A 27003-nucleotide genomic window follows, 5' to 3' on the forward strand; every position below is an offset into this window, starting at 1 on the left:
ACATAAGGGGTGAGGGACCGTTAATAGGAGTATACATGATAGGAGTATACTTCCAGATTTTACTCACATGAAGAAAAAACAGAAGCCACACCTTTTGCTGTTAATTCCGACACTGGCATTAGAATAGCATATCATTTGATCAGTGGTTTGAGATACCAGGGAGAGGAATTCCTGCAATGATGGGGCTCACCGATTGGACTGTATTGAAGAAGACATTGCTGATTCTGTTGTGACCACAATCTTCTGCTGTAATTACAATCATACGCTAAAGAAACTACATTCAGCAACAGTGTGATGTCCAGTGTATACATGAATCTTTTTTTTATATTGCCCACCCTTCTATCACTTTAAAGGATAAGTGCATCTATACAATTTGCCCCGCCCTAACCTAACCCACCCTCTCACCTCCACAGATGCACACTTACCTAGATCCTACAACAATGGCCTCCAGTGTTTGCTTAAATCCTAGCTGCATCTGGGCACTACAGCCCCATAGACTTCTATGGGACATTCCTTCTTCATCTCTTGTCTCAGAATACATACCCATAAAAGTCTATGGGGCCATAACGCACAGGCACAGTGACAATGTAAATAAACATTTGATGCTGCGACCATGGGGTGTATGCATAGAGGGAGTACATGGGTTAGGTTAGGGCAATTTTTCACCAAACATTAATTAGCGATCAATAAAATCACAAATTTTATAGCATGTTCACCAGGCAGGATAACCTACAATGAAAGTTTATTAGATTTACTGCTTTATAAATATACTCCTTAAAGTGGTATTAAAGGTTCATTTTTTAAAAAAAAATAGCATGTGAAACTTACCTGCTCTGTGCAGTGGTTTTGCACAAAGCAGCCCCGTCCTTCTCTTTTCGAGTCCCCCGTTGGCGCTCCTGGCTTCTCCCACTTGACCAGTGCCCCCAATAGCAAGCTGTTTACTAGTTATGGGGGCACTGGTGCATGCTCGCTCCCGAGCCCTGCTCTTTGCGTCCATAAGACACATAGAGCTGCAACTTGTCCCTGCCCCCACTCTCTCCCGATTGGCTCACTGGCTGTGATTGACAGCAGTGGGTGCCACTGAGGAGAGGGAGTCCTGGGACAGTTGAGGCTCTCATGAACATTGCTGAATGGAGAAGGGGCTCAGGTAAGTATTAGGGGGGAGCTGCACAGTGAAGGTTTTTTACCTTCATGCATAGAAATGAAGGTAAAAAACCTTCAGACTTTACAACTCCTTTAAGACTTATTTCTCCACTCCAACAAAAAGGTGAATCACATATGAGGACAGGACACCCAGAGCAAACTTATCTTAGCGCCAGTTAAAGAACCCCTTTGTTTACCATCACGTCTTGAATATTTTTCACCTTTGTCTCTACTTTTCTGCATACAATGTACACTCAATAACCCATCAATACTGCCAAAGCACTCTTGTGTATAATATAGACTACTATACTAGATTTTCATCTGTCATTGATCTAGTACTGCTTCCTCCTCCACGATCTAATGCTACATACACACCATAGATTGTATGATACAGAACAGTCTTCCCCCTAGCTCTTTATAAACCCTAGGGCAGTGGTGGTGAACCTCGGCACCCCAGATGTTTTGGAACTACATTTCCCATGATGCTCATGCACTCTAGCATCATGGCAAATATAGTTCCAAAACATCTGGGGTGCCGAGGTTCACCATCACTGTCCTAGGGCATGTGTCAAAGTGGGCCTCCAGGCCATTTCATGTGGCCCTCACACCTCTCCTGCAGCTGCAGAAACCCCCTCGTCTCCACCCTCACCTAGTCTCAGCAGTCAGCAGCAGAGAGGACGACAGAACCCTTCGCTAGATCCTACACTTCTCTGTGCAGCTGTGGAGAGGCTTATCTCTGTGCCCGTCCCGTCTCAGCAGTCAGCAGAGAGGACAACAGAACTACTACAGATCCTGCTCCTCTCTGTGCAGCATCCCCTCGCCTCCACCTCCCCTGGTCCCAGCGTTCATCAGACTCCAGCAGCTGACTTCAGCCCTCCTCCAGACCCTGCACATTCTGCTTCCCATCTTCGCCCCCAGGTTCTTCCCAGCAGCAGCACAAGGTAAGGGGGTGCACTGTAATGTAAGGGAGGGTGGGGGACTCTTGACTTCTGATGGTTAGGGTGCCCTTGATATCTGATGGAAGGGGGGGGTGGGGTGCTCTGGACATCTAGTCTTACAGATACAACCGGCCCTTTCAGTGCAACCACAATCCTGATGCAACCCGCAATTAAATTGAGTTTGACACCCCTGCCCTAGGGCATTCAAAAGTCCTTTACTTGTGCAATCTAGGCATCGGAAAACCTACTGTACGTAGTCTGTGTATTATGCAAAAAAAAAAAAAAAAAATCACAAAATGTTGAACAAAATTAGGCCATTTTTTGTATAATTTATTGATCAGATTATTTTCTGGAATAAAAATCAATGGTTCCCATTAAAAATATAAAAAAACTGCTTGTCTTCTTTAATAAACATCTACTACATACATCAGTCTAGTGTCCAAAGGTCATTATTCTGCAACCTTTTCCCAAGTCTTCCAGTCTCAGTGAAACTCTTTCAAGGTTCACATTCGGTCTACAGCCCACAGCGAGTTCAATTTCAAGGGAGGGTTAATGGATGTTTGAAGACCCCTTATCCAAAACCAACCGATGTAGGAAGGACTGATAGTTTGAAGATCTACTGCAGAACCTCCTAGTCCGTATCACCAAGGGCTTGGGCTTCACCCAGCCTTCGTATTCCCCATGGAAATGAATGAAGTCAATCCATGCTGTGCTGTCAAGCCTATCTGCCCCCCACATCCCGAGAGTAAAGACATAACATCTCTATGCAGGCCTTCTCTAGGTCCATTTAACCCTTTTACTGAGAGTGGGGGGGGGGTTTACACACCAGGATTGTGTGTAAATCTGACAGGTGGACTCCTGTCTGTCAGATGGAAGCATTCGAGTGGCTGCGCTGTGCTTCCACACACCCCCAGTAAAGGCTTGCTCCAAACCCCCGCCATGTATCCCATGCTGCGCTTGCCCATCTGTGGGCCCGGGACTGACATAGTGGGTGCTGTCCAGTAAAGTAGGGGGAGCTGAGCGGACTCGCGTATGCTCTCCTCCTCTTCTTGTTGCTGACCCGGAAAGCGACATGTTTGACATCACTTCCGGGTCCGCCTCTCGGTGTCCCCAGTATGGCCAGGAAAGAATGTAATGCAATGCGATCTGCATTCCATTACATTCATTGGAGCACAGGGGAGGCATGCAGGGTCTTCTAGACTCCAGATGTCTCATTAACCACTTGCTGACTGCTGGGCGTCCATGGACGTCCTGGGATTTGTGGGGGTATATCTGAATGATGCCTGAAGCTACAGACATCATTCAGATATCAGCGTTTTCAGCCGGCGATTTCCTACACCATAAGAATGATCATATCGGCTGGTCAGCCGCCAGATCGTTCTTATGGGCGGCGAGAGGGGACATCCCCCCCCTCCCGCCGCCCTCCGGTGCTTCTACTGACTCACCTCTGTGATCGGTGAGTCGGAGAACGGATCTGCCAGCCCCGGATGTCCACCATAGAGATTTCTGGCGGACCAGATGGTCGCCGAAGTCTCTATGAACATCGTGACGTCATAACATCGCGCCCGGCCTCTGCATTCAAAAAAATGGTGGCACCTCGGCTGGGAAGCCGTGATCGTTTTTTGGGGTTTTTTTTTTATTCTAGGCTTCCCAGCCTAGGAGGTGAAATGTGGGGTCTTACTGATCCCATATCTCACTGTAAGGAGGTCCTGTCATGCCATATTCCTATTACAAGGGATGTTTACATTCCTTGTAATAGGAATAAAAGTGATCAAAACATTTTTTATTTTTTTTTAAAGTGTCATATTAGAAAATTTTAAGTAAAATTAACTATAAAAAAAAAAAAATTAAAGTGCCCCTGTCCCCGTGTGCTCGCACGCAGAAGCGAACGCATACGTAAGTCCCGCCCACATATGAAAACAGTGTTCAAACCACACATGTGAGGTGTCGCCGCGAACGTTAGAGCAAGAGCAATAATTCTAGCCCTAGACCTCTGTAACTCAAAACATGTAACCAGTAAAAAATTTTAAAGCGTCGCCTAATGGGGATTTTTAAGTACTGAAGTTCGGCGCCATTCCACGAGCGTGTGCAATTTTGAAGCGTGACATGTTAGGTATCTATTTACTCGGCGCAACTTCATCTTTCACATTATGCAAAAAAAATGGGCTAACTTTACTGTTTTTTTTTTTTTTAAGCATGAAACAGTTTTTTTCCAAAAAAAAACGCATTTGAAAAATTGCCGCGCAAATACCGTGCGAGATAAAAAATTGCAATGGCTGCCATTGTATTCTCTAGGGTCTCTGCTAAAAATACATATATAATGTTTGGGGGTTCTATGTAATTTTCTAGCAAAAAAATTATGATTTTTACATGTAGGAGAGAAATGTCAGAATTGGCCTGGTGGACAAGTGGATAAAGAAAACCTTTCACCAAACAAAATGTAACATAGGGGACTTTTTTGTTACTTAAAAAAAATTAAGTAAAACTTTTTTTTGAAATTGTAAAAAATGTAATTTACATCCAAGCACATAAACACCCCCCCCCCCCCAAAAAAAAACACATTTCTGAGGCCCCTCCACATATACACGTACATTAACGCATGCATCGCGGGAGCCTATGCAAGAAAATGCTGATTGCGATACACACTACATATCGCAGCGCACACTGGAGTGAGAGCAACATTTCTAGCACCAGACCACCCCCCCCCCCAGTAATTGCTAAACTGATGACCTATAGGGGGCTTTTAAAGTGTAATAGAAAATATAGGGTACTGAAGTTTGTCACCATTTCACAGGAGCACGCAAATTTAAAGTTTGGCATGTTGGGTATCTATTTGCTCGTTGTAACCTCATCATTTATATTTTACATAAAAATTGGGTGATTTATTGCGTTTGTGTGCCCTAAAATTAACTTTAGTATATTTTTTACTTTCCTAGACCCTTGCGGTAATATCGTGTGACCTAAAAAATTGGAACTACCACTATTTTATTCTCTGGGACAGGCTTTTAAAAAATGGAGGAGCCCTTGAAATAATCATTTGGCTTCAGGGAACCCCTGCTTATAATTATTACTCTGACAGCTCACAGTAGATTAGTGTGATGGACAATAGGAAGAGCGTTCCTAATATTTTTTGGGGTCATTGCAAAGACTCCCCCCTAAAAGATAGCTAAAAATATCAATGGTGTCAGTGGGAACTTATCTGAGAGGCAGAAATTGCTTATTGCTCAGGGAACCCCCTAGCAACCTCTGGAGGAACCCTGGTTGAGAAACCCTGCAGGGTGTCTGCTTTCAGAAAATATATAATGTTTTGGGGGTTTGATGTAATCTTCAGGTCTAAATAGTTTTCTTTAAGCATGTGTGCAAAAATAATAAAATTTATGCAAAAACGGCCCAGGCAGCGAAAGGGCTAAAGGGATGTGAGGCTTCATGTTTGAATCTCTGAAGGAACCTGAAATGTATGTTTTCTCCTATTTTGCTTATATTTCTCCAAGAGTTGGCCTGTTGGCCCAAAATTTTATTTGCTGATGTGGCCCACCATAGTCTCACTGATTAGAAGCTTTATCTTTCTCAACACGTTTGATCCATAAGGAGAGTGTCATTCTAGTTTTGCACACAGTTGCTTCTTCTGGTGCTTCTCCAGAGAGGTTTTCCGGGTGAAGCATGAACCACATTCCTGACATGAAAACAAGCTCCCATCGGTGTGAATTCTCTGATGGGCATCGAGGCGTGACTTCACCTCGAAGCTCTTCCCGCAGTCAGAACAGCAATACGACTTGTCCCGCGTGTGGATCCTCTGATGCCGAACCAGATTGGTCTTGTGCGTAAAGCACCGGCCGCACTCCGCGCATGAATTCAGGCTCTTGTCGGCGTGCTTCCTCTGGTGTATCACCAGCAAGGTCTTCTCCGTAAAACTCTCCTTGCATTCAGGGCAGGAAAATGGCTTCTCTCCCGTATGGCGTCTCTGGTGGTCCATAAGGCGGGAACTTTGTGCAAAACACTTTCCACACACGGAGCAGGAGTACGGCTTCTGGTGAACTTTCTGGTGCAGGAGAAGGCGTGACTTATTCACAAAACCTTTACCGCACTCAGGGCAGGAGAAGGGCTTCTGGTCCATGTGAACGCTCTGATGGGAGTGAAGGTGAGACTTTAGGGGGAATCCCTTCCCACACTTGGCGCAAACAAATGGCGTTTCTCCGTTGTGTTTTCTCTGATGACCGATAAGAGACGATTTTACTGCAAAGCACTTCCCACATTCGGAACAGGAATACGGCTTCACCTGCAAGTGCTTCCTCTGGTGTTTGATGAGAGATAACTTGTTTCGAAATAGCTTCTGGCAGTCAGAACAGGAATAAGGCCTTTCCCCTCGATGGGAGCCCTGGTGGTGAACTAATGATTCTTTCCGGGTGAAACAATTCCCGCACTCGGGACAAGTGTATGGCTTCTCTCCCGTGTGAGTCCTCCGGTGTTTGATCAAATGGATTTTCAAGGTGAAACGCTTCTCACACTCTGGACACTGGAAAGGCCTTTCACCTCGGTGGATCCTCAGATGCTGGACGAGCTGAAACTGTCTCGTGAACCATTTACCACACTCCGGGCAGGATGCCGGCTTTCTGATCCTCTTCTTCTTCTGACAAGACAAAGGAAGAACAAACACATGACCTTGTTCAAGGTAAAAATTCCTTCATTCTCCTTATATACATTGACCCAGCACTGTTTTTCCCCTATTTCCCCCAATCCTTCTTCACTATCTGACAAGACAGTGTCGCCTTATATACAGATTACTGATCCAGTACTGCTTCCTCCTCCACTATCTGATAAGACACACTATGGGGGCGATTTACCAAAACTGGAGAGGGACCAATCTGGTGCAGCAGTGCATGGTAACCAATCAGCTTCTAACTTCAGCTTGCTCAACTGAGCTTTGCCATAAAACCCTGTAAGCCGATTTAGTTTTAATAACCCCACCCCCCCACTGTCACCTTATGTACAGCTTACTGATCCAGCACTGCTTCCTCCTCCACTATCGGCACACATTGTCACTGTATATACACTGCCTTGAAAAAGTATTCATACCACTTGAAATTTTCTACATTTTGTCATGTTACAACCAAAAATGTAAATGTATTTTATTGGGATTTTATGTGATAGACCAACACAAAGTGGCACATAATTGTGAATTGGAAGGAAAATGATAAATGGTTTTCAAAATTTTTTTACAAATAAATATCTGAAAAGTGTGGCGTGCATTTGTATTCAGCCCCCTTTACTCTGATACCCCTAACTAAAATCTAGAAGAACCAATTTCCTTCAGAAGTAATTTAATCTCAGTATAAATACAGCTGTTCTCTGAAGTCCTCAGATGTTTGATAGGAAACCTTAGTGAACAAACAGCATCATGAAGGCCAAGGAACACACCAGACAGGTCCGGGATTAAGTTGTGGAGAAGTTTAAAGCAGGGTTAGGTTCTAAAAAAATATTCCAAGCTTTGAACATATCACGGAGCTCTGTTCAATCCATCATCCAAGAATAGAAAGAGTATGGCACAACTGTAAACCTACCAAGACATGGCCGTCCACCTAAACTGACAGGCCAGGCAAGGAGAGCATTAATCAGAGAGGGAGCCAAGAGGTCCATGGTAACTCTGGAGGAGCTGCAGAGATCCACAGCTCAGGTGGGAGAATCTGTCCACAGGACAACTATTAGTTGTGCACTCCACAAATCTGGCCTTTATGGAAGAGTGGCAAGAAGAAAGTCATTGTTGAAAGAAAGCCATAAGAAGTCCTGTTTGCGAGAAGCCATGTGGGGGACACAGCAAACATGTGGAAGATGGTGCTCTGGTCAGATGAGCCCAAAATTGAACTTTTTGGCCTAAAAGCAAAACGCTATGTGTGGCGGAAAACTAACACTGCACATCACTCTGGACACACCATCCGTGAAACATGGTGGTGAAAGCATTATGTTGTGGGGATGCTTTTCTTCAGCAGAAACAGGGAAGCTGGTCAGAGTTGATGGGAAGATGGATGGAACCAAATACAGGGCAATCTTAGAATAAAACCTGTTAGAGTCTGCAAAAGACTTGAGACTGAGGCGGAGGTTCACTTTCCAGCAGGACAACGACCCTAAACATACAGCCAAAGCTACAATAGAATGGTTTAGATCAGGGATATGCAATTAGCGAACCTCCAGCTGTTGCAAAACTACAATTTCTATCATGCCTCTGCCACTGGTGTCATGCTTGTGGATGTCAGAGTCTTGCTATGCCTCATGGGACTTGTAGTTCTGCAACAGCTGGAGGTCCACTAAGCACTTATCCCTGGTTTAGATCAAAGCATATTCAGATGTTAGAATGGCCCGGTCAAAGTCCAGACCTAAATCAAATTGATAATCTGTGGCAAGACTTGAAAATTGCTGTTCACAGACGCTCTCCATCCAATCTGACAGAGCTTGAGCTATTTTGCAGAGAAGAATGGGGAAAAATGTCACTCTCTAGATGTGCAAAGCTGGTAGAGACATCCCCAAAAAGACTTGCAGCTGAAATTGCAGTGAAAGGTGGTTCTACAAAGTATTGACTCAGGGGGGCTGAATACAAATGCTCGCCACACTTTTCACATATTTATTTGTAAAAAAATTTGGAAAACCATTTATCAAATTTTCCTTCCACTTATGTGCCACTTTGTGTTGGTCTATCACATAAAATCCCAATAAAATAAATTTACATTTTTGGTTATAACATGACAAAATGTGAAAAGGGGGTGTGAATACTTTTTCAAGGCACTGTATACAGATTACTGATCCAGCACCGCTTCCTCCTTCACTATCAGACAAGATACACAGGGGTTTGTTTACAAAAACTGGAGCACTCAGAATCTGGCGCAGCTGTAAATGGCAGCCAATCAGCTTCTAACTTCAGCTTGTTCAGTTAAGCTTTGACAAAAAGCCTGGAAGCTGATTGGTTTCTATACAGAGCTGTACCGGAGTCTGCACTCTCCAGTTTTAGTAAATCAACTCCACACATTGTCACCTTATACACAGATTACTGAGCCAGCACCATAGATGATTTGTTCCCCTACATCTTACCTCTACCTCTTATTAAAAAGTGCTCTTAAATGTTTTACCATATAAGCATACAGAACAGCTGTGGATAAATGTGCTCTAAGAATGAATCAATATTTTTAATAACATAATATTAATAATGTGGTCAGAACAGAGGCCCAATGATATTACACCTACACTGTAACATACCAGCTGTTTATTTTCGGTCGGAGGCCCTGCGATGTTATTATCTTCTAGTTCACCATTTGGAGTAATAAGGGAACTCTTCTCAGCATTATTGCTGTATCGGCCATCTGAAGAAAAAAAAAAAGATTTACAATATGTTCCGGAAAGTGCCCGGATGTTGTTTGCATCCAAGCGGTAGGCTTCACCAGCTTAACCCTGCTACAGGCTGATGTCTCCTGACTCCCCCACTGGGCACATACTGTCCCCCCATTACTGTCTACTGACAGAGGAGGGGGGAGAAGAAGAGATTGTTGTAGTGACTGAACAAAGAGAATCTGGGACTCTTCTCTGGATTTAGTGTTTATTACTCACCTGTGCTGATCTCTGGAGGGATTTCTGAACCCGTCACATCCGTTTCTTCTGCTTCCTCCTTCAAATCAACTTTAACCACAATCAAGCCGTCGCTCTGGACAACACACAATACACAATCCAACTTAAAAGGAGACAGGAAAGTAACTACTCCTTTGGCTTAGAACTTTAGATCTACATACCTCATATTCTCTGACGATCCTGTGATCCATGTGATGATCCTGTATGGGATCCCCGGAATACAGAGGACGGGGACATCTCCCTGGGGTAGGAAAAACACATGGGAGTCACAAAACTATGATATAGATTTTTAGAAGTCTGTATTCAGAACGGTTATTGTAAATGCCTACATCTGGATTTTTTTTTTTAATTTAAAAACGGAGCTCCAGGAATTATCTATTTTTTTAAAAACTTGAGCCAGCTTGGTGACATGTAATTATTCATGTGTCACATCTGGAGCAACTTGCTGTCTGTACACCATCAATAAGCCTTGTATCCTTGGGAAAAAAATACAAGATGTCCTCTGATTGGATGAGGTAGTGATCATGACATCATCCACCCCTTCGCTCCACCGAATCCAATCAGAAAGCCTTGCATTTATTGAAGAAAAAAAAAAAAACAGAGTTAGGTACCTGGTAACTCTTTTTCTAAGAAGTCTTCCAGGGCAGCATCCGAGAGATAGGCTCCTCCTCCCTAAAACAGGAAACACATTAGTCCACCATTATAAATTTCACACTCTTACCTGTGTGCCTCAGTTATGTTAAAGCACCGAAGGAATTCCCTGTAAGCTGCAAGCTCCCCCTCTGTACCTGGTTTTTGTTGTTTCAAGGGTGGGAACTAGTGCTGCCCTGGAAGACTTCTTAGAAAAAGAGTTACCAGGTACCTAACTCTGTTTTCTCGAATCGTCTTCCAGGGCAGCATCCGAGAGGATATATCAAGCAATACTTACTAGGGTGGGGTTAGAGACTGGAGCACTTTACGACCAAATGCTTGGTCTTGGTCAGACAGCTGGTCTATGCGGTAGTGCTTAGCGAAAGTACTGAAGCTCGACCATGTCGCTGCCCTGCAGATCTGCTCCGGAGTTGCCCCTGCTTTCTCTGCGGCCGAGGTTGCCCAGGCTCTAGTTGAGTGCGCTCTGATTTCACTAGGTGGAGTGAGATTCTGTGCCTTATAGGTAATCTGTATGGCCATCCTTATCCATCTGCTGATGGTGCTTTTTGAAGCTTGTTTCCCTCTGTTGATTCCTGCATAGAGGATGAAGAGGGAGGTCGTTCTACGCCATTCTTTTGTTCTTTCGAGATACGCTATGAGCGTGTTCCTTACATCAAGTTTGCTGTAAATGTTTCTTTTCCTACTATCCATGGTTGTTGGAAGTGAGGGTATGACGATGTTTTGGGTTCTGTGAAATGTAGAAGAGACCTTGGGTAGAAAGGCCGGATCTGGAGAGAGAATTATCTTGTCCAGATGTATTAGACAGTATGGTTCTATTGAAGATAGAGCTTGGATCTCACTCACTCTTCTGGCGGATACTAAGGCCAGAAGGAGCGCAGTTTTTAACGTGAGGTTTTTGTCTGAGCTGTCCTCGATAGGTTCAAACGGAGGGGAAAGAAAGCCCTTAAGTACTGTGCCCATGTCCCAGGTGGGAGTTTTGTACAATTTGGCTGGTTTGGATCTTTTAAGAGCTATGAGGAATCGTCTTATCAGCGGGTCTTCCGCTAGTCTAGTATCCATGACCGAGGAAAGTGCTGCAACTTGTACTTTCAGGGTACTTGGTGATATGTTTTTGTCTGCACCATCTTGTAGGAAGTCCAAAACTATTGGAATTATCCCACCGTTGGAGATTGGTCTGTCTTCGTACCAAGAAACAAATTTTTTCCTTATTTTCTCATAGATGGCTCTCGTTACCGGCTTTCTGCTGTTTAAGATGGTGTTGATTACTCTGTCTGACAGGCCTTTGTTCTGGAGTTTTACCCTCTCAGTAACCAAGCCGAGAGCTTCAAGATTTTGTGGTTCGGATGGTTGACTGGGCCTTGTGACAGTAGATCCGGGCGGTCCGTCAGTGTCAGCTGAGGTTGTATGCTGAGATTTTTTAAATGACTGAACCATGCTCTCTGGGGCCAGTGTGGTGCTATTAGTATTACTGTTGTTTTCTCTGCCTTGATTTTTTGGATTACTTTTGGGATTATGGCAGTTGGAGGGAATGCATAGCACAGATGCCATTTCCAGTTTTGGTTGAAAGCATCCACCCCGCTGTTGCCATCTGTAGGGTCCAGGGAGAAAAATATCGGAGATTTTGCGTTCGCCCTGGAAGCAAATAGGTCTACTTCGGGTATTCCCCACTTCTGGGTGATTTGAGTGAAGGTTGTTTGGTTTAGCGACCATTCCGTGTGTTTTATCGTTTTCCGGCTCAGGAAATCTGCCACTGTATTGTCTGTTCCTTTTAGATGAATACCGGATATCGATCTTATGTTCACTTCTGTCCACAGTAGGATAGATTGTGTCAGTCTCATCAGTTTTTGGGATTTTGTGCCCCCTTGTCTGTTTAGGTATGCGACTGTCGTTGCGTTGTCTGATTGTATCTTTACATCCTTCCCCTGTAATGCTGGCTTGAAGGTTTTTAGCGCTTCCCCCACAGCTTTCAGCTCTCTCAAGTTTGAGGAGGCTTGTGCCCATTTGGGTGTCCATTTCCCTTGCGAGAACCGCCCTTCCATGTGGGCTCCCCATCCTAGGGCGCTTGCATCGGTGGTGATGCTGACTGGATTGACTTGAGCCCATCTGCGCCCCTCGATGACCCGAAGTGGGTTGAGCCACCAGTAGAGTGTTTGTTTGACTGTGGCGGGGACGGGAATGGATTTTTCTAGGGATGCTTGCCTGCCATCCCATTGGGACAGAATGTAGTTCTGTAAGGGTCGCATGTGAATTTGTGCCCAGGTGATGGCTGGAATGGAAGACGTCATCAGTCCTAGTACGGACATTCCGTGCCTGATCGTTGTGGAATGGTTCCTTAGCAGGGACGTAATTGCTTGTGTCATTTTTACGTCTTTTTCCTTTGTTAGGAAAATTTTTGACAGTCTGGAGTCCAGCACGTATCCCAGGTACACTACTCTCTGGCTTGGGATCATTTGCGATTTCTCTGCGTTTATTAACCATCCCAGGTTTTGCAGATAGATCATACTCTTGCGCAGGTTGTTTTCTAGGATTGCTGCTGAGTCCGCAAAGAACAGGAGGTCGTCTAAGTATGGTATTATTCCAATACCCTCCTGTCTTAGACCTTTTAGCGCTTCCGCCATTATTTTTGAGAATATTCTTGGAGCTGAGGAGATTCCGAAGGGGAGAGCTGTGTACTGTAGGTGCAGCGTAGCTGCTGGCCCCTGGATTGCGAACCTTAGAAACTTTTGGTGATCCTTCCTTATGGGGACATGTAGGTAGGCATCCTGCAAGTCTAGTGTTGCCATGAATGTCTCCTGCGGTAGGATGTTCCTGATTGAATAGATAGATTCCATTCTGAATCTCTTGTATCTTATTCCTCGGTTGAGTGGTTTGAGGTTTAGTATCAGCCTTAGTTTGCCTGATGGTTTTCTTTTTGCGAAGATGTGTGAGTAGAAGCCCTTTTGTTCCTCCTCTTGGGGAACGTGACAAATCACCTTCTGATCTAATAGTTTCTGTAGGGATTCTAGAAACACCTTTGCTTGATTGCTGTCCTTGGGTAGCATGGTCGCTAAGTATTTGGTTGGGGGGCGGTTGGAGAATTCTATTGCGTAACCGTCCGCTATGGTGCGCAGTATGAATTTGTTTTCTGTTATCTCCTCCCATTGGTGGGAGAAAGCCGCCAATCTGCCCCCCACCTGAAGGCAGTCATTGTTTTTTGTTCTTTTGGGTATTAGGCTTGAGGATGAATTCACCTTTGCCTTTCTTGTTTTGTTGACCCCAGTGCTTTTTTGCCCCTGGCTTATTGAATTTCTTGAAATGCCGAAAGGGCGCCTTCCCTTGTCTCTTCTTGGTTTGAGGGAACCCCTTATTTTTTGCTGCAGTCCTATCCAGGACTGTTTCTAGTTCGGGACCAAACAGTAGGTCCCTGTGATTCTTTTGCCACCATTTTGTCTAAGCATTTCTGACACAGGGGCTTTTTCCAATCTGGGGAAAGCCTGTGGCTGCATGAGGCACATGTTTTGCCTTTAGCCTTCCTTTCCTCAGGGGTCTTTGCCTGCAAGCGAGCATAGAGAACAAAAAAACCCCGTGAGTTTAGGTGGTCAAAGGAACTGCCTGTAGATAGGCAGTAAAGAGGTTAAGACAGAGATAATTCAAGAATATTCTGGCTTACCTTGGAGCTGTCCTGATTTGCAGGATCTGCAGGGCAGGGTGGGGAAGCGTCAGACATGATCAGCCACCAGGATCCTCTACTTAGAGGTCTTTTTATCTGCTTCCTGCATAAGCTCCGGCCCCGCCCCCGGCTGACCCCGAGCAGGTTGGTGGACACACCTGCACATGCCGCTGTATTGTAGAGTAACTGTGCTGGTAGTGAAGGGTAGCATTGAACAAATTTGCTATTTGTATTCTGTTTTCTCTTTTTTTTTTTTTTTTTTTAAACTTCCCGCCCCTAGGTGTCCCTGCTGTATCTCCGCAGTAGATAGACTACGGGAAAATGGCCGCCAACCCGGAAGCGGAACTTCCTCGGCGCCATCTTGGTACACCCCCGACTTCCTGTAGCGGCCTGTGGCGGTGAGGACGCTGCTGCGCCGCCCGGAGAGCAGCGGATTCGTTTGGGGGGACAGCCGCAGCCACCAGGGACCTAATTTAGAGGGTGCAAAACCCTCCCTGCTAGACCCTCTGCTGCTGAGGTTTTCGGCAGCGGTCGGCGGCGGCGGCGGCGGGGGGCGCCCATCTATGCATGTATCCATCCCCCCTGGCGGGCTCCAGATTCTGCGGAAAGCCAGAGGGGGGTGCTTGCGGAAGCATACACAGGCCTAAACAGCGGCATGGGGTGGGGATGACAGAGTCCTCCTGCAGCCTGGGGGGATGATTGCAGACCCCTCAGTAGGGGCGAAATCTCAGGCTTTGAGCAATGTTGCCCAGTGCTGCGCCTGCTTGCCCTCCCAAAGCCCCTTGGGCTGTATGGGATGCTGGCAGGGGGTCTCCTGCAACAAGCACAGAGACAGGTGAAAATAAAATAACAAACGTTCTTGCAGCTCCTGTGGGTCCGGAGGAAACACAAACAACTGAGGCACACAGGTAAGAGTGTGAAATTTATAATGGTGGACTAATGTGTTTCCTGTTTTAGGGAGGAGGAGCCTATCTCTCGGATGCTGCCCTGGAAGACGATTCGAGAAAAAAAGACATTGGATGAATGGTGGAGGTGCTGAGGGTGACCCTGTGTGTTTAGTGTACAGACGGCAAGTCGCTCTAGCAACACCAGCTGTGTACTACAGTGAATTCCTGCATCCCCCAGGGTGCTACGCATGGCAGAATTACATGTAACCAAGCTGATCAAATATAGGTTCAAAGTGTTACTAAACCCACAAAAGTAAAATCAGTCTGTATATCCAGTATAGCATGCTTGTTAAACTCACTGTGGAGCCTAACCCAGTTAATGGTTCGCATTGTGTAAAGAGGCTGTTTGATCCTGTGTTCTCAAATCCTCCCCTTGTTTCACTGTCCCCAATCCATCTCCTGATAGAACAGAGCCTTGGGGGCACTCTGCACATGCTCAGTTTGGTGTGTATTGATAGAGAGTTTTTTTTTTTTTCTTGGGAGAGTGCATGTGATCAGCAGGCTGTGATCTTGCAAAGATTGATAGTCAAGATGTTAGGATGCTGGTAACGGTTCAGGGAAGACAAACAGAGACTGACATTGTCAGTCCACCTTTGTGCTTCAAGGTGCTCTTTGGGAGTTTGAATGATCGGTTTCTGGCTGTAGCTTATTGTAGATAGACATTTAAGAGGGTTCTGGTTGAAGGGTTTGTAGACTTCTGTTCACACTCTTTCCATGTTCCCATTCATAAGGATGCTAAGCTAGCACTTCTTCACTGTCCAATCCCAGACCTATTTTCCTATTAGCAGAAGCTGGCCACTTACCTATTCATTGCCACAGAACGCACAATAGCCAGGGCCTAGAAAAAAGCCCATTGTTCAGTTTGCAGAGGTGAAGAACATCCTGATTATCTTAACTGGTTTCCGTGCCGGCCCATTGTACAATGACAGCCAGGTGGGACCGCTCTCGTTCTGGAAGGACGCCCTATGATGTCCTCCCATTCTTGACACGCAGTGCGGCAAATCAGTGGTGAGTGGTGTCCCTCGGACACAGCGTATCACTGATCAGGGTAAGGAGCCAATGACGTTGGCTCTTTGCCATGTGATCAGCTGTGTCCAATCACAGCTAATCACATGTAAACAAATGCCAGTTATCTGCATTTCCTTTCCTCAGCACTGTCAGTATCTGAAGAAAGGAAAGCCGATGACTGGCTTTCCTGTGACAGGGCACATTTACACTGATAATCAGGGCACTGATCATCAGTGCGGCCCCAACAGTGCCAATTAGTGCTGCCTTATCAGCAAAGCCTCATCAGTGCCTCTTCATCAGTGGTGGTCATCAGCCCCCATCAGTGCAGCCTCAACAGTGGAGCCTATCAGCGCACATTAGTGCAGCCTCATCAGTGCCCATCAGTGCAGCCTCATCAGTGCCCATCAGTGCAGCCTCATCAGTGCCCATCAGTGCAGCCTCATCAGTGCAGCCTCATCAGACCACATCAGTGCAGCCTCATCAGAACACATCAGTGCAGCCTCATCAGAACACATCAGTGCAGCCTCATCAGAACACATCAGTGCAGCCTCATCAGAACACATCAGTGCAGCCTCATCAGCGCACATCAGTGAAAAGAAAAATTACTTATTTGCAAAGTTTCATAACAAAAACTAAAGAAAGTTGTTGTTTTTTCACATTTTGGCGAATTTTTATTTATTTAGCAAAAAATAAAAAATCCAGTAGTTATAAAATACCACCAACAATAAGCTCTATCTGTTTAAAAAAAAAATATGGTAAAAATGTTATATGGGTACAGTGTTGCGTGACCACGCAATTGTCATGTAAAGTTCGACAGCGCTGAAAGCTGAAAATTGGCCTGGGCAGGAAGGGGGTAAAGGTGTGACTAGTATCCTCCATGACTCCCACTCCAAGTTTCTCAAGTTGTGGGCCCCGCGGTGGTCTTATGCTTTTCCTACTCTGCACCCGACCAGTCTGGGTACTTCCAGCTAGCGTCTGTCATCCCTCAGCCTGTGGGAATTCTCTTCTTTCCTGCCTTACCTTCCTTTTCTCTTTCTTATTCTCCTCGTTCTTCTCGCTCTCTCCTTACACCCCCCCCCCCACCTTTGTTTTTTTTACTATTTTTATTATTTATTTTAGTTTGGGTTTAGTCCACCCAATTCTCGGGTTGGTCTGGCCTGTCCACATCTTCCGCTCCCTCCCCAGCCCCTGGGTCCCAGGTGTCAAGTACCCAGTTTTGACTTCTGGCCCACACCGGAGGGTCATTGTTGTTTAATAGATTCACACTTTATTGTATTTCTTACGTTCTCATTGCAACGTACAATATGCCTTAACCGCTTGCCGCCTGACGGCTGTCAAATGTCGGCCAGGCAGCGCGGCTCTTGTTCTGGGAGGGAGTCATGTGACGCCCTTGCCTTCCTGGCCCACCAGGGGGCGTGCGCCTTCCGTGTCCCTGGGGACCCGATGCGTGTGCCCGGCGGCTGCGATGTCCGCCTGGCACCCGTGATTGCCCGGTAACACAGCAGGAACGTGGATCTGTGTGTGTAAACACACAGATCCACGTCCTGTCAGGTGAGAGGAGACTGATGGTGTGTTCTCGGTACACAGGAACACCAATCGGTCTCCTCCCCTTGTGAGTCCCCACCCCTACAGTTAGAAACACTCCCTAGAAAACATAATTAACCCCACGATCACCCCCTAGTGTTAACCCCTTTCTTGTCAGTCACATTTATACAGTAATCAATGCATTCTTATAGCACGGATCGCTGCATAAATGTGAATGGTCCCAAAAATGTGTCAAAAGTGTCCGATATGTCCACCGCAATATCGCAGTCACGATAAAAATCGCAGATCGCCGCCATTACTAGTAAAAAAAAAAAAAAAAATTTAAAAAATGCTATAAATCTATCCCCTATTTTGTAGACGCTATAACTTTTGCGCAAACCAATCAATATACGCTTATTGCGATTTTTTTTACCAAAAATATGTAGGATATTGTTATCGGCCTAAACTGAGGAAAAAATTTGTTTTAAAAAAAAAAAAAAAAGAAGAATTGGATATTTATTATAGCAAAAAGTAAAAAATATTGTGTTTTTTTCAAACTTGTCACCATTCTTTTGTTTATAGCGCAAACAATAAAAACCGCAGAGGTGATCAAATACCACCAAAAGAAAGCTCTATTTGTGGGGAAAAAATGATAACAATTTCATCTGGGTACAGTGTTGCATGACCGCACAATTGTCATTCAAAGTGTGACAGCGCTGAAAGCTGAAAAATGGCCTGGGCAGGAAGGGGGTGAAAGTGCCCTGTATTGAGGTGGTTAAAGCTTGTATCCCCAGCATCGGAGTACCGCTGTTGTAATTTCTTTTCTGCTTTTTTAATAAAAATATTGCACCAGTAGAAATAGAGTTGGGGGGGGATAATCAGTGATGGGGAATAGGAGGAGAGGAGATATAGGTTTGATAGGTAGTGCATATGTAGATCCCAGTTGTGGTCAAGAAATTGGGTCATTCCATTGTTTCCAAATTTTGTTGAATTGCTCAAGTCCATCATAAAATCTGGTGATGAAGAGCTCCATGAGCCATATTTCTTTAATTTGATTTATAAAATCACTAATGGCAGGTGGAAGAAGTCCCCAGTCTAGCTGTTTTAAAGCTGAAGTTTAAGTATAGCATATTTTACATACAGTAGTTACATTGGTCCAGCTTGGACCAATGTTAATATGTATGTGCCATACCTGTGCGAAGCCTGTGGAAGCTGTAAACCACTGTGATAGGCACCACTACTATAGTGATTGCCACTAACTTTCAAGACCTGTGCCTAATGGCTGCACTTCTGCTTAATGAACACAGAAAGTTGCTGGCTCAGCAGGGGTGCCATTCAGAAAACACTTTCCATTTTCTCAATGAATGCAGAATGTTTGCCGATTAAACAAGGAATGTGACGTCATCACCTCTCCATCTTGCTCAATCAGAGAATGCTTTGCATTCATTGAAAGAGTACAGGCACTCAGCATGGGACCCGGGGAAGCTAATGAAAATCACTGTACTAACAGTGTCTACTACAGCGATTTCCAGCTTCCATGGGGATCCCACAGGTATGGCACATACATACTTACAATTCATCTTTAATGTGAATGTAAAGCTTCACGATAACAAACATGTTATACTTACCTGCTCTGTGCAATGGTTTTTCACTGAGTAGCCCTACCGGCGCTCGTGCATGCTCGCTCCTGAGCTCCGCTCTGTATGTCCATAAGACACACAGAACGGGGCTCGGCCCCGATCCCTCGTCACTGGCTCTGATTGACAGCTCTGATTGAATAGCTCCTGCTGCTGTATCAGAGCCAATAGGGAGCAAGAGAGCCTCGGCTCTCATGCACATGGCTGGATTAAGATCGGGCTCAGGTATGTATTTAGGGGGGGCTGTATGCAGAACGTTATTTTACCTTACTGCAATCTATGCAGTAAAAACCTTCTGGCTTTACAACCACCTAAAGTGGTTGTAAAGCCTTAAGGTTTTTCACCTTAATGCATTCTATGCGTTAAGGTGTAAAAACTTCTCTGCTGCAGCTGTCCCCCAAACCCCCCCTTTTCCTTACCTGAGCCCAATCCAATCCGATCCAGTGCTGTGCACAAGCACAGCAGCTCCCACCGCTGTCTCACTCCTCATTGGACAGATTGATAGCAGCTGTCAATCAAATCCAGTGACACGGAAGAGGGGGTGGGGTCAAGTCCGGCTGTGTGTGTCAATGAATGCATCACCGGGGCTCAGGAGCGAGCACGCACAGGTGTCCCCAAGGAAAGAGTTTTTCCCTGGGGGCACCCAACGGAGAGGAGGGTCTTGGAGTGCCGGCGGGGGACCCCAGAAGAGGAGGATTGGGGCTGCTCTGTGCAAAACCTTTATACAGAGCAGGTAACTATGACATGTTTGTTATTTTTATAAAGAAATAACAAAGCTTTACAACCACTTTAAACTGTGTGTTGCAGTGAGGATGTGGGTGAAGGGATCTGTTATGGGTAGTCAAAGAGGCATGTCGGCAGGTTTAAGAATTTTTTCATATTTTGAACTTTGTGACCTCACTTCCTGTTCCTATGACACCCGTATGCCTGCCTACAGAACAGAGGGGAAGCATACAATAGAGATGAGGTCTGTCATCTATCTAGGACTCAGAGTGCATATCTCTGCAGAACAAGGAGAATCTGGGACTCCTCTCTGGATTTGGTGTTTATTCCTCACCTGTGCTGATCTCTGGAGGGATTTTATCCTCCTTACAAGGCTCATAATTCCTCACGTAAGGCTCATCCTCATCCCCAGCTTCTATTTTAACAACAATCTGGCCATCATCCTGGATAAAATACAAAGTTTGAATAATTCATTTTGGAATCGGATTTTTGAGACAAAATTAAAATAGATTTAAACCCAATCACTAAAATCTCATATAACAGCTCCAAAGTCATTTTCAATCTTATCAAACCTGCAGCTTTTTTTAATTACTCCCCCCCCCCCCAGCCTATTGTCAAATGACGGCTGGGTGAGACATTCCTCATTTCGGATGGAAGTCATATAACACTCTCCAGGAATGGGCCACGCTGCAGTGTGATCTGTCACCGCCTGTGTCCACCGGACACAGCCAATGACTGATCACTGTACTGGCCCGCTGCCAGTATCATGTGATCCCTGTGACCAATCCCAGCAGATCACATGACAATTGTATACAATACATGGATTCCTTTCATGCCATTCATTATGTACAATTGTGTTGGCAGCTGAGATTGGTCACAGTGATCACAGTCACAGCCCATCTGTACCATGGGATTAGCTGTGGCCCGTCACAGCAATACGCATTGAATGAACCAGTTTCATTCAGTAAAAATGGTTGCTTATGCCAGTGAAATTCATTGGTATAAGCCAGGGGTCTCCAGACTTTCTAAACAAAGGGCCAGTTTACTGTCCCTTAGACTTTAGGGGGGCTGGACTAGGGCCAGTGGGAGTAGAAGATGTCCTGGCATCCAGTAAGGGTAAACAATGCCGTCTTTGGTGTTAGTTGGAGGACTAGTGCCCCATTGTAGGTGTCAGTGGAAGGAATTGTGCCACATCATTGGTGTCAATGGAAGGCATTGTGCCACATTGTTGGTGTCAGTGGGAGGAATGGTGCCCTTTTGATGGTGTCAGTGGGAGAAATAATGCCTCACTGTTCGTGTCAGTGAAACAGGAATTATTCCCCTATTGTTGGTGTCAGTGGGAGGAATAGTGCCCCAAGGGACATATAAAGGCAAATAAGCCACATCTGGCCCCTGGGCCGCAGTTTGGAGACCGCTGGTATAAGTAATCATAATGTGTAAAATAAAAAATAAAATCCTGATCACTTTCCCAGAGTAGTATAGTGTGTTAAAAAAAAAAAAAAAGTATCTTTTTTGTATTTTTATTTATTTGTTTTTACATACTATCACCAGTCAGTGTTCCTGATCACCGCCACACTAGTCATATGATGACGCTGTACTGCACTGACGACAGTATGTATAAAAATAATAAAAAATAGTGAAAAAAATTCTTCATTTTACAAAATGTAAACACATTTTAAATGAGTATGGGAAAACAAGATCAGCACAATTACACTGAGAATGCTGCATTATAGTTCCACTTGCCTGATCCTCCTGATGTTCCTGTGTGGAGTCCCGGGAATACAGAGGACGGGGACATCTCTCTGGGGGATTTCTGTTACTGGATCCATCTGTAGGAAACACACACACTGACTGAATACAATGTTTCTACAGTATGTCTTTACAGTGCCTTGAAAAAGTATTCATACCCCTTGAAATTTTCCACATTTTGTGATGTTACAACCAAAAACGTAAATGTATTTTATTGGGATTGTATGTGATAGACCAACACAAAGTGACACATAATTTTAAAGTGGAAGGAAAATGATAAATGGTTTTCAACATTTTTTACAAATAAATATCTGAAAAGTGTGGCGTGCATTTGTATTCAGCCCCCCCGAGTCAATACTTTTAGAACCACCTTTCACTGCACTTACAGCTGAAAGTCTTTTTGGGGATGTCTCTACCAGACAAATTTTGCCCATTCTCCTTTACAAAATAGCTCAAGCTCTGTCATATTGAATGGAGAGCGTCTGTGAATAGCAATTTTCAAGTCTTGCCACAGATTCTCAATTGGAATTAGGTCTGGACTTTGACTGGGCCTTTCTAACACATGAATATGCTTTGACCTAAACCATTCCATTGTAGCTCTGGCTATATGTTTAGGGTCGTTGTCCTGCTGGAAGGTGAACCTCCGCCCCAGTCTCAAGTCTTTTGCAGACTCTAACAGGTTTTCTTCTTAAAAAATTGCCTTGTATTTGGCTCCATCCATTTTCCCATCAACTCTGATCAGCTTCCCTGTCCCTGCTGAAGAAAAGCATCCCCACAACATGATGCTGCCACCACCATGTTTCACAGTGGGGATGGTGTGTTCAGGGTGATGTGCAGTGTTAGTTTTCGGCCACACATATTGTTTTGCTTTTAGGCCAAAAAGTTCAATTTTGTTCTCATCTGACCAGAGCACCTTCTTCCACATGTTTGCTGTGTCCCCTACATGGCTTCTCACAAACTGCAAATGGGACTTCTTATGTCTTTCTTTCAACAATGACTTTCTTCTTGCCACTCTTCCATAAAGGGCAGATTTGTGGAGAGCACGACTAATGGTTGTCCTGTGGACAGATTCTCCCACCTGAGCTGTGAATCTCTGCAGCTCCTCCAGAGTTACCATGGGCCTCTTGGCTACTTCTCTGATTAATGCTCTCCTTGCCCGGCCTGTCAGTTTAGGTGGACGATGATAATTATATGTCACTTTGTTTCGGTCTATCACATAAAATCCCAATAAAATACATTTTTGGTTGTAACATGACAAAATGTGGAAAAATTCAAGGGGTATGAATACTTTTTCAAGGCACTGTATATCAGAAGATGTGTGTATCTAGGTGGATCCTCAATACTCTTGTCTCCTTTACAAGAAATGAGAGTCTCCTCTTACCCGGTGATGTGAGGGGCGGCCGATTCTCCATCATGATGTCCTTATAGAGATCCTTGTGTCCTTCTATACACTCCCCTCCCCTGTAGAGATAAAATTTCACAACCATATCCTGAGTTACAGAACTTCCCCATTGTACAGTAGGTCGGGTTGCATCAAGTTACATAAAACGAGAAGTAAAATGAACAAGTAGCTCAAATTTTGTTTCCTGACGAAGTAGCCACGAGGAGGAGCCCAGTCTGACCCGTGTAATAGATCACCCATTCATTGTAGCAGCTTTGTGTTCCCTCAACCAAAAGACCTCATGCACACTGGACGTTATAAAAACGCCAGTAGCGTTAGACATGCATGGACACATAGGATAACATGCTGGGGAGTTTACTGGCTGCAGAAAAAATGCCTGAAGCCAAAAACAGCAGCTGTAAAAGCATCCACTGCTGAGTGGGAGATCAGCAGAGCTGGGGGTTACTGCTGAGCGGAGGATCAGCAGAGCTGGGGGTTACTACTGAGCGGGGGATCAGCAGAGCTGGGGGTTACTGCTGAGTGGGAGATCAGCAGAGCTGGGGGTTACTGCTCAGTGGGGGATCAGCAGAGCTGGGGGTTACTACTGAGCGGGGGATCAGCAGAGCTGGGGGTTACTACTGAGCGGGGGATCAGCAGAGCTGGGGGTTACTACTGAGCGGGGGATCAGCAGAGCTGGGGGTTACTACTGAGCGGGGGATCAGCAGAGCTGGGGGTTACTACTGAGCGGGGGATCAGCAGAGCTGGGGGTTACTACTGAGCGGGGGATCAGCAGAGCTGGGGGTTACTACTGAGCGGGGGATCAGCAGAGCTGGGGGTTACTACTGAGCGGGGGATCAGCAGAGCTGGGGGTTACTACTGAGCGGGGGATCAGCAGAGCTGGGGGTTACTACTGAGCGGGGGATCAGCAGAGCTGGGGGTTACTACTGAGCGGGGGATCAGCAGAGCTGGGGGTTACTACTGAGCAGGGGATCAGCAGAGCTGGGGGTTACTACTGAGCGGGGGATCAGCAGAGCTGGGGGTTACTACTGAGTGGGAGATCAGCAGAGCTGGGGGTTACTGCTGAGCAGGGGATCAGCAGAGCTGGGGGTACTATTGAGAGGGGGATCAGCAGAGCTGAGGGTTACTACTGGGCAGGGGGTCAGCAGGGCTGGTTGTTACTACTATCGCTGAGGGCTGACTTAGCTGGAGAAAGTAGTGATGTCGCATGTGGTGAGCAGCATGGGAGAAATATAGCAGGAGGTGAGTGGGGACTGGAGAGAGAAAGGAAGATCAGCAGAGCTGGGGTTACTACTGAGCGGGGATCAGCAGAGTCGGGGGTTACTACTGAGCGGGGATCAGCAGAGTCGGGGGTTACTACTGAGCGTTGATTAGCAGAGTCGGGGGTTACTACTGAGCGTTGATTAGCAGAGTCGGGGGTTACTACTGAGCGTTGATTAGCAGAGTCGGGGGTTACTACTGAGCGTTGATTAGCAGAGTCGGGGGTTACTACTGAGCGTTGATCAGCAGAACTGGAGGTACTATTGAGAGGGGGATCAGCAGAGCTGGGAGTTACTGCTGAGCGGGGGATCAGCAGAGCTGGGAGTTACTGCTGAGTGGGGGATCAGCAGAGCTGGGGGTTACTGCTGAGTGGGGGATCAGCAGAGTCGGGGGTTACTACTGAGCGTTGATCAGCAGAACTTGAGGTACTATTGAGCGGGGGATCAGCAGAGCTGGGAGTTACTGCTGAGCGGGGGATCAGCAGAGCTGGGGGTTATTGCTGAGTGGGGGATCAGCAGAGCTGGGGGTTACTGCTGAGCAGTAAGTCAGCAGAGCTGGGGGTATTATTGAGAGGGGGATCAGCAGAGCTGAGGGTTACTACTGGGCAGGGGGTCAGCAGGGCTGGTTGTTACTACTGAGCGCTGAGGGCTGACTTAGCTGGAGAAACTAGTGATGTCGCACGTGGTGAGCAGCATGGGAGAAATATAGCGGGAGGTGAGTGGGGACTGGAGAGAGAAAGGAGGATCAGCAAACCAGAGGATCAGCAGAGTTGGGGGTTACTACTGAGCGGGGATCAGCAGAGCTGGGGGTTACTACTGGGGGGATCAGCAGAGCTGGGGGTTACTACTGGGGGGATCAGGAGAGCTTTGGATCTGCTGAGTGGAGGTACTAATGAGCTGGGGGGTTCTACTGAGGGGATCAGTAGAGTTGAGTGTTACTACTGAGTGGGGATCAGCAGCGCTTGGGGTTACTACTGAGCAGAGGGTCAGCAGAGCTTGGGGTAATAATGAGCTTTGGATCTGCTGAGTGGAGGTACTAATGAGCTGGGGAGTTCTACTGGGCCCCTTTAAAACAAATAGAAAATCAATACATGCAGGGCATTTGTCAAGCGTCATTAAAGCTTCCAAAAAGCATCAAAGACACATCAAACAAGCACGTTGAAGCGGTAGTAAATGTAAATGAGCTCTAAAGCTGAAGTTTAGGTATGGCACGTTTGACATAGTTCCATTGGTTCAGCTTTGACCAATGTAAATATGTATGTACCATCCCTGGAAGACCCCCCTGGAAGCTCTCGGGTTGTGTTCTGCACTGTGAACACAGGAGGTCATTCACTCGGCAATGAATGCAAAGCATTCTCTGATTGGACGCGGTGGACAGACGAGATGATGCTTTCACGATTTCCACCTCATCCAATCAAAGAACGCTTTGCATGCATTGAATGCTAAGTGTTCTCTGAATGGCGCCCATGCCAAGCGAGTCGGGGTGTGTAACTATGCAGAAACGGACATACCTGGAAATCAGCGTCTGTAGATGACAACAAACTGTGTGGCTTGGTCTAGAGTTGAATAACGCTCTTGCTATAGGTGTAGGCCATTTATGTACCTCCTGAAACCTGACCAAAAAAACTCCCAGAGATGGCATCATCCTGTCCTGTCATGTTGCTAGGGCGTTGCTAAGACACTCCCAGCTGTTACTGCTCACCCCCACATCACAGCATCGGGTCTCATACCCCTCCCCCACATGTGTAGCCCTCTCTCTCTTCAGTTGCACTCAGAGCTACAGGAGGGAGAGAACGCATGCGAGGGGGTTTGAATCTTCTAGGAGCGTCTTAGTAACGTCCTAGTAACAAGGTTACCCCTGGGAGTTTTTCATCCAGGCTTCAGGCCTATACAAAGGGCATTATTTAACTTTAGTCAAGCTGAACAGTTGGTTTTTATTTACCTGTATATTATTTTTGGAGGAGGAGAACTAACATTATAAAAGAACATTAGGTTATGACGGGAACACGGGGAATAAAACGGTCGGTGAGAGGAGACTTTCCCTCACTTCCTGTCCCGGTGACTCCTATACAGGAAATGGGCAGTTGTCATGAGGCTCTGACCACAGAAAAAACATTGTCAGAAGTTCTAATTCCCTCAGAACTCCACTGCATGGCACCAGAGAGGTCCAATTCCCACCATTACCCTGCATGCTGCTCCATGACTCCTTACCTCTCCTTCATATCTCCTGGGACCCCCTTATTTCATAGAAGAAGATATAATTACCTGTACCTCACCGGGCACACACTCCCCTGACACACACCCCTACAGGAGAATTCCCACACTGCTACAGCTCCTCCCTGTCCTCGGCGCTGGGCTACAACAAAATGGCCGCCGCCTTGTCTGACGTGGAGGGGCTATAGAAATACAAATATAGTACTATCGGTTCAATAGACAATGCCTCGGTACGAATGACTGCAGTTGGATGTTAGCTTAAAAATCGGAGGTATTCAGGGATACAGAGTTAAACAGGTTTCATCGTGGCACTCCAACAATATGGCAGCCGCTCTCCTGCAGGTACATTCATATTGCGCATGACCGTTACTATGGTAACAGGAAGTCCACGAGTAATTTGGAATGTAGATCAGTGCGGGAGCCGCAGGGAAGAAAGGGGTGGGGCGTTTCCGGTACAATGATAATGTATATAAAATCATACATCACTGTAAAGGTGTGTGTGTGTATTACTGTGATAATAATTACCATGTTAATACAATACAACATTAAAGGTG

General features: G+C 45.9%; 1 protein-coding gene across 2 annotated transcripts; it reads right to left on the reverse strand.

Annotated features, from left to right (window-relative positions):
* Positions 1 to 2390: 2390 nt before the first annotated feature.
* Positions 2391 to 26642, reverse strand: LOC141106458 (uncharacterized). 2 transcript variants are annotated; one of them, XM_073597250.1, is made up of 8 exons: positions 26501 to 26642; positions 22959 to 23038; positions 21572 to 21657; positions 20163 to 20271; positions 9851 to 9930; positions 9672 to 9765; positions 9324 to 9427; positions 2391 to 6708 (listed from the first exon to the last, which is right to left on the reverse strand). In XM_073597250.1, the coding sequence occupies exons 2-8, from the start codon at positions 22990 to 22992 to the stop codon at positions 5677 to 5679; spliced, it is 1539 nt and encodes a 512-aa protein (XP_073453351.1). In that variant the 5' UTR covers positions 22993 to 23038; positions 26501 to 26642; the 3' UTR covers positions 2391 to 5676. The 2 variants fall into 2 exon arrangements, with proteins under 2 accessions (XP_073453351.1, XP_073453350.1); XM_073597249.1 differs by having other exon boundaries at positions 26447 to 26599.
* Positions 26643 to 27003: the final 361 nt, after the last annotated feature.

Source organism: Aquarana catesbeiana, linkage group LG08 (genome assembly GCF_042186555.1).
Source record: "Aquarana catesbeiana isolate 2022-GZ linkage group LG08, ASM4218655v1, whole genome shotgun sequence".
In the NCBI taxonomy this organism is placed as follows: domain Eukaryota; kingdom Metazoa; phylum Chordata; class Amphibia; order Anura; family Ranidae; genus Aquarana; species Aquarana catesbeiana.